Genomic DNA, 13,636 nt, shown 5'->3' with positions numbered 1-13,636 from the left:
CCCCCGCTTTTTCAGATTGAAATGTAGAGTTGAGATTACGTAACCAACTATGGATATAAGCATATATAGTGTGTTCGCACATTAGTGTATAAATCCATGTGTCGGAAACCAAGTGTGTGCATATGTGTGCATACGGTATTGGTGAAGGAGACAGGTTGGAGTTTGTAAGTTTGCAAACTTATTAAACCGGTCACCTTGGGTACGCATACTCGTACGCGTACCGACAGAAGTTTTCGACCAAAAATTTCTGCTGAGTTTCTAAACTCAAATCCGGTAGCTATGGTACACGTACCCGTACGCGTACCTAAGCTGGTTATATTTCTCAAATCGGAAGTTCATGAACTTAAACAATAAATCAATAAGGAATGCAATCTTAGAAAACCATGGCTATATTGTTCATGAGTTGATTCAAGTGAATCAAACCGATTTTGTTTCAATTGTGTCTATTCATAAAGACCTAAGCAATTGAACAACTCTTCAACTAGTTCTTATGAGTCATTTGAACTAGTTATGTGAAGAAGATGAATATGGTTAATATGGAAGTATTCATATGGCTAACCATTGGTTAACTATTTGTGAACCAACTAAGTGTACACGTTTAAGTACGGTTACTCAAACCTAAACGAAATACATTTCATTTGTGTGTGACAAGCTAAGTTTCGATCTAACGGTTGAAAGATATTAGCTTGGTTAAATCAGGTTTTCATCTAACAGTGAATATTGAATGCTTTGTTACCAAAGTAACTTGGATTGCAAACACTGATTTGAAAACTATATAAAGGAGACATCTAGCAACTGGAAAAACTAATCCCCACACCTCCTGTGTGATACTAGTTGGTTTTGCTAGAGTCGATTCTCCTTTAACCTTAGGTTTCTTCTCGAGACCCTGTAGGTTAACGACTGAAAGACTTCATTGGGATTGTGAAGCCAGACGAAACTACTTCTCTTGTAGTTGAGAGATTTGATCTTGCCATTTTCTATTGTACGAGTTCAATTGAATAATTGACTTGAGATTATATCTCCAATAGGGCAAGATAAAAAGAAATCACAAACATCTTCGTCTCATCGTTTGTGATTCTGCAATATCTAGTTTCGCTACCATACGATTTAGATTATTGTGAGGTGATTGATAATTCTAGGTTATTCTTCGGGAATATAAGTCCGGGTTATCAATTGGTTTCTGTTCACCTTGATTTTATCAAAATACAGAACAAAACTCTTAGGTTTATCTGTGGGAGACAGATTTATCTATCATCGTAGACTTTTCTGTGTGATACAGATTTGTTTATTAAAGTCTTCGACTTTGGGTCGTAGCAACTCTTGGTTGTGGGTGAGATCAGCTAAGGGAATCAAGTGTGTAGTATCCTGCTGGGATCAGAGACGTAAGGAGTGCAACTGTACCTTGAATCAGTGTGATATTGATTAGGGTTCAACTACAGTCCAGACCGAAGTTAGTTTGTAGTAGGCTATTGTCTGTAGCGGCTTAATACAGTGTGGTGTTTAATCTGGACTAGGTCCCGGGGTTTTTCTTTGCGGTTTCCTCGTTAACAAAATTTATGGTGTCTGTGTTATTTCTATTCCGCATTATATTTTGTTATATAATTGAAATATCACAGGTTGTGCGTTAGGATCAATCAATTAGAATATCCAACCTTTGGTTGTTGATTTAAATTGATTGACACTTTGATATTGGTCTTTGGTACCATCCAAGTTTATCTCTCTAGTATTTGATAAAGACTCGCAGATTTCCATTTGCTTGAGTAAAGATCAAATCGAGAGATTGAGATATTAACTCTTTGATATACTTTTATCTGGATTGAGTCTGACTGTCTAGTTGATTCTCTAGAAAGTATATTGGAGTTAGTCCATACGGATTGCTAATCGAAATATCGGGTGAGGTTGTTAGACCCCCGCTTTTTCAACATCTGTTAAAGGTTTAGACAATTTGCTTAATCGAGGATCCGCTTATTACACAACTCCACTTTTATTCAAAAACCAGCAAATCGTTTTTACCCATCAACAACTTGTAAGACAACTTTGTTCACTAAATCACTTTGTGTTTATGAATCATGAGTTAAGCCTTGAGTTTTATTGAACACCATCATTGTTCGCTTATTCACAACCTTCTTGGTTCATATGTGAACTCATGGTGCACGGTCCTTAATGACTTACATATATGTGCATTTTCTTATTTGTAAAGAAAATCTATTCATATACATATGGTGGCCGTTCTTTGTTTGCAAGTTTGTATCTTAGAAAAGATGATCACAATACTTGACTTCATGAATATATATTGTGTGTTATGTGATTACCATGAGATTGTTCTAAATTCACTAGAAATATAATCTCATGAGAAACTTTTAGCTCGTATCCCTAGCCAAATATAAAGCATTGCATCTGATGACTATAATCAAATTATAGGAACAACAAGTGGTACGTAATAGCTAAATTAGTTAAGTTATATACATTTTAAAGTATTCTATTAAATATTTAGGCTTGCCGCCTTACATACTAACCTTACAAATATAATATCCTCCCTTATCTATCTTACATACTTCAAATGTGGTCACTTTGAGCTTCATCTTTTGTACAACTTTATTTTGAACTTTTATCTTCGTTCTTTTGGAATTTTGTATCATACATATTAGTTGAAACATTTAGTACCTAGAAATGGATATTGTTTGGATTATACGTATTCATAAATAATGAAATGTTTGGTCTTTTTAGCTAGAGGCTTTTCTCGTGAACATCTTGGACATGAGAAAGATTAGCATCAATATTACCCCAGTAAGCTCCTCATCAACAACAATTGCAAATTCTTCACATTTTAAAACAATAGGAGAAGCAGAGGCATTGTTGTCGTTGTTGTTTTTCCCTTTTTCTTTTTTTTTTTTTTTTTGTTACAGAACTACTATTCCAAAATTAATACAATCATATATTTGTCTTCTACTCATGTTCTTACTTTTTCTTTAACCATACGTGTAACTTATTTAGATTATAAGAACGACAAGCGGTACTTAAAGGCCACACTGGTCAAATTATGATGAGGTTGTTGGGTGACAATACCAGCAATCTAAGTTCGAAACTCATCAATATCGTAGTTGGGTTATTTTTCTTTATTTTCTTTTTAGCTATTTGGGCTTATAGGTAGTAGACCTCTTCGACTCTTCGAGGTTTAAAAATTAATACTCCCTCCGTCCCACTATTAAGTGACCTAGTTCAAGTTTGCACAATTTTTAAAGCAAGCAAGAAAAAAGAATATATTTAAGCATTTTTTACAATTATACGCTTATAGATAATAACTAGTGAAATTTTGAAATGATTTATCTTTCAAATTACATCATGGATGTTCGCAAACTTCATACCATTGAAAAGCATTTTAAAACACCTATGTAACGAATATAAACATGTCTATCAAATTATGCATATTTCTTATATTTCTTATAATCAATTAAAATGATAATTTTAGAAATATCTCTTGTTTAGTGATATAGGTCACTTAATGGTGGGACAAAATCTAAAAGTAAATAGGTCATTTAATGGTGGGAGGGAGTATAACTTTCCAGCTTAAACCTAATTTTTTTAAAGGCATATAAATCGACCATTCATGTTAATGGTGAAATCTAATAACCCTAAAATTGTCCCAAACCTTCAAATTATACCTAAACTTGACCATTCATTTTAACCGCGAAATATAATAGCCTAAAATTGTCCCAAGCTTCCAAATTATACCTAATGGCCTAAATGATCTTTAGCATGTTAATTTTTTTTTATTTTATGTTTTCGCTGCGAAAATAAGGGCTTAAGGTCTTTCGATATCCGCCAAATAACCTAAAATCTATATCATGGCTTGAAATCACCATTTTAGCCCACAATTTGAAATTCTTAATTGTATCTTGTGGCCCAATATTAAATTAATGACTGTTTGTACGGATGTACTTAAAATAACGAGAGTTCAATTGAATAAAGCTCTGAAATCGTGCATGCATATATACATATATAAAAGAGCTACAAAGTTAACGTAACCATTAACTGGATTTGCATTTTCAATTCTCTTGTAGAATACAGTGTATATGCACAAATCTATAGTTGTGATGACCGATCAAGAAACGTGGCTTATATGCCCAAAACTGTCCAGTCCCAGAATTTATCTTGTCACCCAACTTTTACCTCATTACCTAAAATCTATTTGTTGACCAGGCATTCGTGACACAAAATCTATCTTCCTACTTGAAATCTATTTCTGTGACCTGAAAATTGCCTTGTGACCCAATATCTGCTAAAATACCAAATTGTTCTAAAATAAAGCAAAATTGGCATTGTCATCTTACATCTGTCTTGAGACTGAACTTTGCTATAAAAACTTAACTAAATTCATGATTTAAAATCTGACAAAAAACATTCTTATGAGTTTATAGCCCAACATCTAAAATCTGCTTGTGACCAAAAATGTATTTTGTCAATGAATATTTATTTAATAGCCGGAAATGGTTGGACCTAAAATCTGCTTGTGACCAAAAATCTATTTTCACCCCCCCCCCCCCCCCACCCCCCCCCCCCCCCCCAACACACACACCAAATTCTACTGCGTGATCCAAATTTTAACTTGTGATGTCGTTCACAATGGGCATGATTACACTTGGCTTTTAAATTGCTTTTGAACTGACAAACACAAATGTTGCTAATAGAACTTGTATGAATGCTTGAACAAATGTTCATCTCCCACAGGTTTTATTTCATCGGAGTCTTCAAACCAATCCTAACTTCATGGTATCATACTCAACTAGAGGCTGAATATTAATCTTTCCAAACTTTACTCAACAGTGTCTTACTCAATTTAAGATTGGTATGATTCTAACTCGACCTGAAAACAAGTTTGAAGCCATTCTTTCTCATAACATGTATGAACTGTAAAATCAACTTGGAAACCCGCAAGGCTTCTCTTTCTCATAACATGTATGAATTGTAAAATCAACTCGGAAACCCGCAAGGTTTCTGAGATTAAGTTTGACTATATAGGCATTGCCATTTCAAATTGTTAAGCAATACTGTATAAAGCAAGTTGGGATGACAGTATTACCATAAAGCCATTTATAGCTATCCCATAGTAATAAAAAGTATATGCATACATGCTTATTTCAATTGTTGGGTAAACAAAACATCAGGACGAATGCGATTCAGAGGCACACTTCCACCAAAGGAATTTTGGATGGTATCTTATATTCCGGGCCTATGAGTGGTTGATACTTGGAAGTTGCAACATTTATCTTCCAAAGCCAATGCATTTACTTTCTTTAGGTAACAAAAAAGTTTTCTAGCCCTTAGTCTTTAAGCATACAAAAAAAGCTTGGGTGTAACACAAGGAAACAGACCAAGTAGCTCGAAAAAAAGATTTTGGGCTCACATGTACAGCTAAACTACCTACTAATTGTTTATATCTGAAAATAAAAAAATATAAGGAGACAAGACAACAGAGTAGAAGCTACCAACCTCGCTTCGGTGTATCAGAGAGTGCAAAGCAGAGAGCAGGTGCAGTTATCTCAACGGCCTTGACTCAAGTATTTGGTGTTTCTGCATTTGGGACTGCTCTCCATCCCGAAAGCATCATCACTGTCGTCGTTGTCATCGTCACTATCTACAAGTTCAGTGCCTAATCTGGCATGTTTGCTCATGTGTCTAAGAATATACACATTAAAGTAGTAACTGACTATACTTTTTCTGCATTTTCCAGATAATTGCTTCAATGCAGATACCAAGAAACTATCGGTCTGGGTTATACGACTCGTCTTCACAAGAGATTCAAAACATTGTTGTTCCACTGCGGTCCATGACTTAGAAACTTCGTCACCCATTTCATCAAATTTCCAAGTAAAGAATACAGATCCTAGATCAGCTCGTAGCTGGCATCCTTTCTCAAATATGTGGAGCTTGATGCAACTTATAGATCCCATAAACTTGCAGGAGCATGTGTAGGATCTCCCCTTTCCTATCCTTTTTTCTGTACTATCTTCTGTGGTTTTGCCTTCAACTGGCCATATCTTGGTACCCACATACCTTGAATCACTTTGATTGTCAGTGGAGGAATTATCACTTTCCCTCGCCCCAATCCAATCAGGAATGTCAGCCTGAAAACGTGGGCCAACTGGAATTGCAAGTCTTGGAAGATAATCGCCAATGAAGTTCTGTAACCTGGGTGATCTACGAGCTGTCCTGTGCTCCATTTGATTATCATTCAACGTACATGAATTTTCTACTAAATCATTTCCACTATACCTACTTGAATTATCTAATAAACCATTGGAGTTGGACAAAGGTGGAATGTTTTTGTTGGTTATCTTAGCTTGAAGCATACGCACCCGCTTCACTGGAAGATTGTTGATCGGCTTCAGTAACTTGGTCACTCTGTGTCTGCTCTGTAAGTTTGGTTTTATTGCAGTAGATGCAACACTAGTTGAACCATCAGATTCGTAAAAATGATTATTAGAGACCTGTTTCCTTGAGAGACTTTCACGATATCTCGATGACCCAACTGAGATGGGAGGCTTGCGATGACATCGCTGAGAGCTTTCAGGGGAGTCAGAGCTATTGATTAAACGTGAAACTGAAGAAGCAAAATAACTTTGCTCATTTGGTTTTGCTAGAGGAGGGGAAGAGGTAACTGCACTATTTTTTTGTAGCAGTATAAGTTTCCGTTTCTTCTGAAAAAAAGAAGTGAAAGAGACATAAGAAATGTGAGCCACTAGTTGTTACAAGAACTAAGCTACAGATGGTATAAATATTTGGATATGGATGTTGAAGTCAAGTGATCATATAGACACAATGCTAAACTTTGGGTACGAGTATTAGCTCAGAACATAATGACATGAAATAGGTATGGGTTTGGATTTAACAGACAAACTGGAAGTATTGGTGGACCAGAAACGAAACGAATGAAAATTTTATCAGGTGTTAGGAGAGTCACTTAGTCAAATTGAAAGGTAAACAACACCTCTTTCATGCCCGCTCTTTAAGGAGCTGATGGTGTTACAGTAAAGTCCTAGTAGTGCTAACTATAATCAACACAATAAAATAGAGATGAAAAGGAAAATGTATGAATATTTACCCAAGAAAATTTAGTAGTGTCCACAGAGAGATATTCTCGCGCTTTAAGTATCTGTCTGCTCCTAAGTTTCACCAGTGGTTGTCTTTGCTTGCAAGGATCAAGTGCAACAGTCCTTAACCACATTAGCATGTCCGAACATAATTCATCCTTCTCACAAGACGATGAACTCGAATCAACAGTCTCTCTAGATTCTTCTTTGATTTTCGAGGCTACATTATTCATCTCAACATGTTTGCTTTCTTGTGCACCAAATTTGAAGTTCAACGGAACATCTTGAAATTTATAAGACACACATTTAGCCATAAAACTAAAAATAAAATAAATAAACAATCACAACCGGGGCTTCAGAAATTTACCTTCAGGCTCCAGAACTACACACATTTTTCGCTTAACAAAGGTAGCGACCGCAAGTCTCTAACTGACAGTCGATAACTGAAACCAAACTGTTCAGGTTTCAGCTATAACTAATTGGCACCTTCTCTTGGTCCTTCAACAAAAAAATCAAGTTTGCACTATTACCATATATCCAAGCATTCAACTTACAGTACTTGTAACTACCAAGAGTAGATGTACAGGAGCCCTGAACCCTAATCTCCTTGCGAGCTTCCAAAATCCATGTAACTAAAATAAAAGGTTGGTTTTGATTCTACCAGACAATTGACTCCCAAAACAAAACCAGCACATACAGAAAACAAAGTACTAGACAATTGATGGGGGTGGTGAAAAATAATGGACCATTGGGACCCACAAGACTGCAATGTTCATGTCAGAGAAGTGAGAAGTCTGACCCGTAACCCTAGTGGCATGTTTGGCTGAATTGTGGGAGTCCAATTCAGTTATCAAAAAGAAAAACAAAATTATAAATCCAAACTGCTAGTAATTGAGTTACAGGTTTGATTTAGTGGATGTATGCAAAACCCTTTGGGGATGGTTGAGAGTAGTCGCAAGTTCCACCTTTCACCTCCTTCATAGATCTAGGGTTTTTTTAAATAGATCTAGGACATTAAGGGAATTTCAAATATCAGAAAAAATATCCACTGTTTGGTTCTATGAAGATAATTATCTGATTACCTTGTAATTCAATTATTAATGGAAGCAAACATTCTATAAAAGCTGCTAATCTGAGTATTCAATGACAGTAAGGCACACTCCATTAATGTGAAATCAGGTAGCTTGGAACTGGGAATAAGAATAATAACTACAAGAGAATCAAGATTTTGGGGAATTAGATTTTCGGGAACGCGATTTTGATTAGCACGTCCAAACACACCCTTAGGATTCAAAAGGAATTTTGGTTGAAATGTTGGACTGGAAGAAGATAGGTGTTTACCAGAGTTGGAATCGTGAGGGTTGGGCGGGTCTGCAAATTAAAGAAAGTGAAACCGAAGAAAGGAAAAAAGAGGAGAAGAATAGTATTGGGAAGAAAAGAAAGTCAAAATAAAATGACTCACCTGAATTGGAATTAGACTTGTTGAGTCCAACCTCTTCAAAGGAACCCTTTGTCTTTGTATATATGAATTGATGAAGGAGAAAGAGTTTGGGTTTATTTAGGAAATATATCACCTTGTGTTGTGATGAATGGCATACTTGGTAAAAGAGTGGTCTATAGAGGGCAAAGTTTGTGATGAATGGCATACTTGGTAAAAGAGTGGTCTATAGAGGGCAAAGTTTGTGATGAATGGCATACTTAGTAAAAGAGTGGTCTATAAAAGGGCAAATGTTAAGCATGTTGAGATAGCAAGGGATATAGGAATATTATACAAAGTTGGGGTTCATAATCTGGGGAAAGACCAGGAGACTGCGAGCTAGAAGCTTGGAAATAAATAGATAGGGGTAATTTGCGTTACCTTCCCTTAAGAAGATCATAATTTGAGTTATCTCTCCTACAGAACAAATATTAGTAAAACCTCCTCTCGTCATTTTTTCCATCCAAACCCGGTTAGCTGAGTCAGCTGCTTCGTACAGCTGGATGCTCTTAGGGGAGGTAATTCAAATTATGATCTTCTCCAAGGGAGGTAACTCAAATTATGATCTTCTCAGCTAACCGGGTTTGGATGGAAAAAGTGACGAGAGGAGGTTTTACTAGTATTTGTTCTGTAGGGGAGGTAACTCAAATTATGATCTTCTTCAGGGGAGGTAACGCAAGTTAACCCACATTGTTTCATCATCAAAGATATAGGGGATGAATGATTAACATCGCTCAGAAGATTGTTTATAACATAAGATGTAAGATTTTCATGATTAGAGTTAACGAATTGGTTTAACGACACTCATACATTCATATTTCAGAGACGGTTGATCATGGTTACTGCTGATGACAACTCTCAGAAGATTGTTTCTGCCATAAGATTGTTCATAAAACCAAAGAATTGGTTTAACGACATTCATATTTCAGAGATGGTTGATCATGGTATTGCTGATTACAACTCTCAAAACATTGTTTATGGCATAAGAAAAAAGATAACGTTACAGAATTGGTTTAATGTCACTCATATCTCGTGAATGGTTGCTTATGGTACTGCTGATGTAAAACCATCCACAATGCTGCCAGAACATAGCATATATATTATAATTTGGCTCACGATGAACCAAAGTAGATAATATCGTGCGGTTACACCTATACAAAAGATTATATCGGTTTTTATTGTTGATATGTCATTAAGACTAGAATTTTAAATATTTATAAATATCTCAATCTAAAAAAATTGGTGTCGTATGATGCATTAATTCTCAAGATCAAAAGCTTCACAGTACAAACTCAACCTCATTCCATTGTATATCCCATATTTACTACTATTATTTCAGATAACCTTGTTGTTGTTGCTAACATGAATTGATGATGTTGAAGATAAAGTGTCCACGATAATGAATTCTCATTTGATAAATCTTTAGAAGAAAGAGAAGGAGGAGTAAAGAACCATAGTTGTTTCAAGGATAAGAAACTCATTAAAAAAATGAAACAGTTGGAAATTTCTTTACTGAATCGGATGAGTTTTTAAGGTACAAAAGAAGAAGATTATTAGGAGGAAGGGTTTTGTTTACAAATTTTCAGATCTAAATAATTTATTTTACCAAACTACCTTTACCGATATTGTCTGTGTATCGCAGAACCCGATATATCGGCTTGTACCGGCCGACATGAGTGTCTTTATCGTTCAATCCTTGTATCACCAATATTTTAGATATCGTACAGGTATTTTTCGGTGCAAGATAAAAATCGATAATATTGGCCGATACAAACGATATTGACTACCTTGTAATGAACATGGTCAAAGATATATTAAAGCATACACGTTATGATGTAATATCAAATTTGGTATTTTTGAAATGGCGGTCGCGTTTTATAACCAGCTCCTTCTTAAAATTGGTTTAGTGCACGTTATAAATCTGAATATGAACGTAGCATGGGGTTAAGCCTGAGAATAGGTGTGATAGGGGGTGGATTTGAGACTGACCCTGGCATGGAGCTTGATTTGGGAATTAGGTTCTTTCAGATTGATTCTTATATGAGTTTGATACTCGGACTCTTCTCAAATTGAACCCCTTGTCAGGCTTATTCTCCGATCGAGCCTCACATCACGTCAAATCTTATCTAATGTACCATGCTAAGTCTTACAACGAGACTCACATCACAAGGAATCTCAAATGTAGCATGGTGGTGCTTAGTATGAGATATATCCAATGGGTATGCTCAATTTCATAAATGTCTAGTGTAAAATCCTTTTTACAATATAATTTGTATAAATAAAAAAAAAACTCCACTGCAAGTAGTTGTATGGCAAGGTGAAGTTCAAAGCTTAATGAAATTTTAATTTATCATACATCGTTATTAATGATTTAACAATAATATATCAGAAGAAAAATAAAATTCTTTTGAAGAGTTGCAAGTTAAAATTTTATAACTTATGTATTGAGTATATAATTTGTATTCCTATGGTGCACATATATTAAATATGTTTTTGTTTGTTTTTTTAGACTTAAATCGAATATGTAGAATTGCAAAAGTTACATGCCAAGTGTTGTCCCCCACTTTTTAACACTAATAAAAGGCATAAGCAAGGAGAAATGTAAAAAATTAAGTTTTGTTAACATGTGTTAATGACAATTGGTGTAGTATATGGCCATTAAAATGTCACGTCGAGGATGATGATATAATCCATAAAATAAGTATCTCAACGTGTTAGAGTACTGCTCGGTCGAACTCGTAATATTTTTTATTTCAAGCTTGTTGTCAATGTTAGTAGCACAAAATTATAGCTTGATTTCTATTCTACTAAAGTCAAGTCTCGGACTAGGTTAAAGTATAATAGTTGAGTATCAGACGTCACTGGATAACCCTCGAAGATTGAAAACTAAAGATCAAACAAAGACATTTGAAGAACTTCATCAACAAAGAGGTGTGTGAAGACTGAACCATTCTATTCACCCACAAGTATTACCATTATATCTATATGATACTGTGTCATATGACTTATAATAGATATTGCCAAGAAGAAATTTCTACTCAAGTATGTCTTGTTAAACATCTTGAAATATGATTCAAGTAGTAGTTGTTGTTCATATACTTGAAAAACTTAGCTAAAAATAATTTATTGTTTATGAACTATTTTTGGTTCATGTTAATCATTTGAAAATTTCCCAAGCAATGGTGTTCATCATCTATGGCATCGGGAAAGTTTCACATAGATTAAGAGAGTTTACAAAACTACTGAATTCTGGATACAAGAAGGTACACGTATCTTCGTCAACTAAGTTCTGGAATTGGGATAGGTACGCGTACCCAATGCGCATACCCCTTAGTTCTGAGTTCATGTAAAGGGTGGGGTACGCGTACCCAGTATGCATACCTCAAGGGCCTGAGTTCATGAATTGCCTTAGGGTACGCGTGCTTGGCTGTATGAATTCACGAACTTGTACATAGGTACAAGTACCTTTGCATACCCGGTACGACTTAAAACAAACGCATCCATATTATGTTCTAAAATACATTTGCCATTTGTATGACTTTTATAAACACCTCTAAGACATCTTGATTACTAAAACACCTTGTGTATGTGCATCATGATTCAAGTCTTAAGTTTTTAAATGACCACGACTTTGCTTATTAGTGCACAGTGCATATTTTCCAAGAACTACCATTGTACATGTTTTCATTACTCTGGACCATAGTGTATATTCTTCTATGTGATTTCAATACAAACTTCTAACATGGTTACATGAACTCATAACAAGAGTTTAATCTAAACAAAGAAACTGTTTGCTTGAATCTCAAGTTATCTTAGCTTGAATTCTAAGCAAACCTAGTTTTGAAAATCTATATATTGAGAGACTCAGACAACCAAGAAATTAAATCCCTGATACTTCTGTGTCGTAGTCGTTTGTTAGAGTCATCCTCTGTGAACCTAGTTAGGTTTCCTCTGAGAAACATAATTAGTTTTACGACTTAAAGACTTCACCTAATGATTCATGAATCCAGGTCCGACTATCTTTACCTTGATAGTTTGTGTATCCTGATCTTGTTCTTTTTATTATTGAGGTTTTACTAATCTCTTTCGGGAATGAGATAGATTGAAATCGCAAAGTTCACTTTGTCTCAGACTTTGTGATTCCTCAAGATAGATATCTAAGACTCTTTTTAATTGAACGGTTTAAGGTTGTTCTTGAGAGGTGGTTAATAATACACGCTTATCAGCTAACTGAGTGTAAGTGTTCCGGATTTGTGGGGTTTGCTAGCTTTGTCTATTGCAAACAGATTTCCAAACTTTGATGTATTGATCTAAAGTGAAATCAAATGGGTTTATCTGTTATAGGCAGATTGGTATTAAAAGTATTCACTTAGGCTGAAGCGACTCTTAGGCTGTAAAGGACATTAGTTAAGAGAATCAATTGCGTGGAGACTTGCGAGGTTCAAGAGACATAAGGAGCACGACTACAACTGAGTTGCTTGGAGGCAGAATTGAATCTCAACTACATTCCAGTCCGAAATCTGATAGTAGGCTAGTGTCTGTAGTGGCTTAATACAGTTCGGTGTTCAAATCTTGACAAGGTCCCGAGGTTTTTCTGCAGTTTCATTTTTTCTCATTAACAAAAATTTTGGTGTCTTGTGTTTTTCCTTTTCCGCATTATATTTTTATCTTTATAATAGGAATAACACAAGTAGTACGTAGCTAATTCTAGTAGATAAGTCCATATTAACTGTGATCGATTACAAGATTCTTTCTTGTAAAATTCGTATCTTGAAAGATAGATAGCAAGTTTTACACTTGGCAGAATTCAGATTCAATTATTTGGATACGACTAGATTGATCTTGGGTATGGATTTTTGAGACTGTCCAAGTAGTCTTATATACAATCAAGTTCACATATTTGTTTTCTTAACTTTCTGATTGTGAAGAGTTAGAGATATAAATTCTATTTACATATTGCTCAAGGATCATTAAGTTGGTTTACTTGCAATTGTATTAGGTTTTGTCCATACAGGTTGCAAAACCAAAAATTTGGTGGTGTACTTGGTACCCTCTCCTTTTCACAACG

General features: G+C 35.2%; 1 protein-coding gene across 3 annotated transcripts; it reads right to left on the bottom strand.

The window, feature by feature from the left end:
- Positions 1 to 5,284: 5,284 nt before the first annotated feature.
- On the bottom strand, positions 5,285 to 8,654 carry LOC113314175. 3 transcript variants are annotated; one of them, XM_026562940.1, is made up of 4 exons: positions 8,554 to 8,654; positions 7,459 to 7,589; positions 7,103 to 7,374; positions 5,285 to 6,698 (listed from the first exon to the last, which is right to left on the bottom strand). In XM_026562940.1, the coding sequence occupies exons 2-4, from the start codon at positions 7,481 to 7,483 to the stop codon at positions 5,541 to 5,543; spliced, it is 1,455 nt and encodes a 484-aa protein (XP_026418725.1). In that variant the 5' UTR covers positions 7,484 to 7,589; positions 8,554 to 8,654; the 3' UTR covers positions 5,285 to 5,540. The 3 variants fall into 3 exon arrangements, with proteins under 3 accessions (XP_026418725.1, XP_026418727.1, XP_026418726.1); XM_026562942.1 differs by lacking the exon at positions 8,554 to 8,654 and adding an exon at positions 8,174 to 8,535; XM_026562941.1 differs by lacking the exon at positions 8,554 to 8,654 and having other exon boundaries at positions 7,459 to 8,156.
- Between the last annotated feature and the right edge of the window lie 4,982 nt (positions 8,655 to 13,636).

This window comes from Papaver somniferum, chromosome 9 (genome assembly GCF_003573695.1).
Source record: "Papaver somniferum cultivar HN1 chromosome 9, ASM357369v1, whole genome shotgun sequence".
Classification (NCBI taxonomy): domain Eukaryota; kingdom Viridiplantae; phylum Streptophyta; class Magnoliopsida; order Ranunculales; family Papaveraceae; genus Papaver; species Papaver somniferum.
Note: the sequence above shows the minus strand (reverse complement) of the source record. Positions and strands in the feature narration are given on the sequence as shown.

Excerpts from the sequence above, each read along its gene's own strand:
- LOC113314175 (XM_026562940.1), bottom strand. The coding sequence starts at position 7,483 with ATGTGTGTAGTTCTGGAGCCTGAAG. Across the intron at positions 7,375-7,458 it reads TGTAGTTCTGGAGCCTGAAG|ATGTTCCGTTGAACTTCAAA; the intron begins GTAAATTTCTGA and ends ATAAATTTCAAG. Across the intron at positions 6,699-7,102 it reads ACACTACTAAATTTTCTTGG|AAGAAACGGAAACTTATACT; the intron begins GTAAATATTCAT and ends TCTTTTTTTCAG.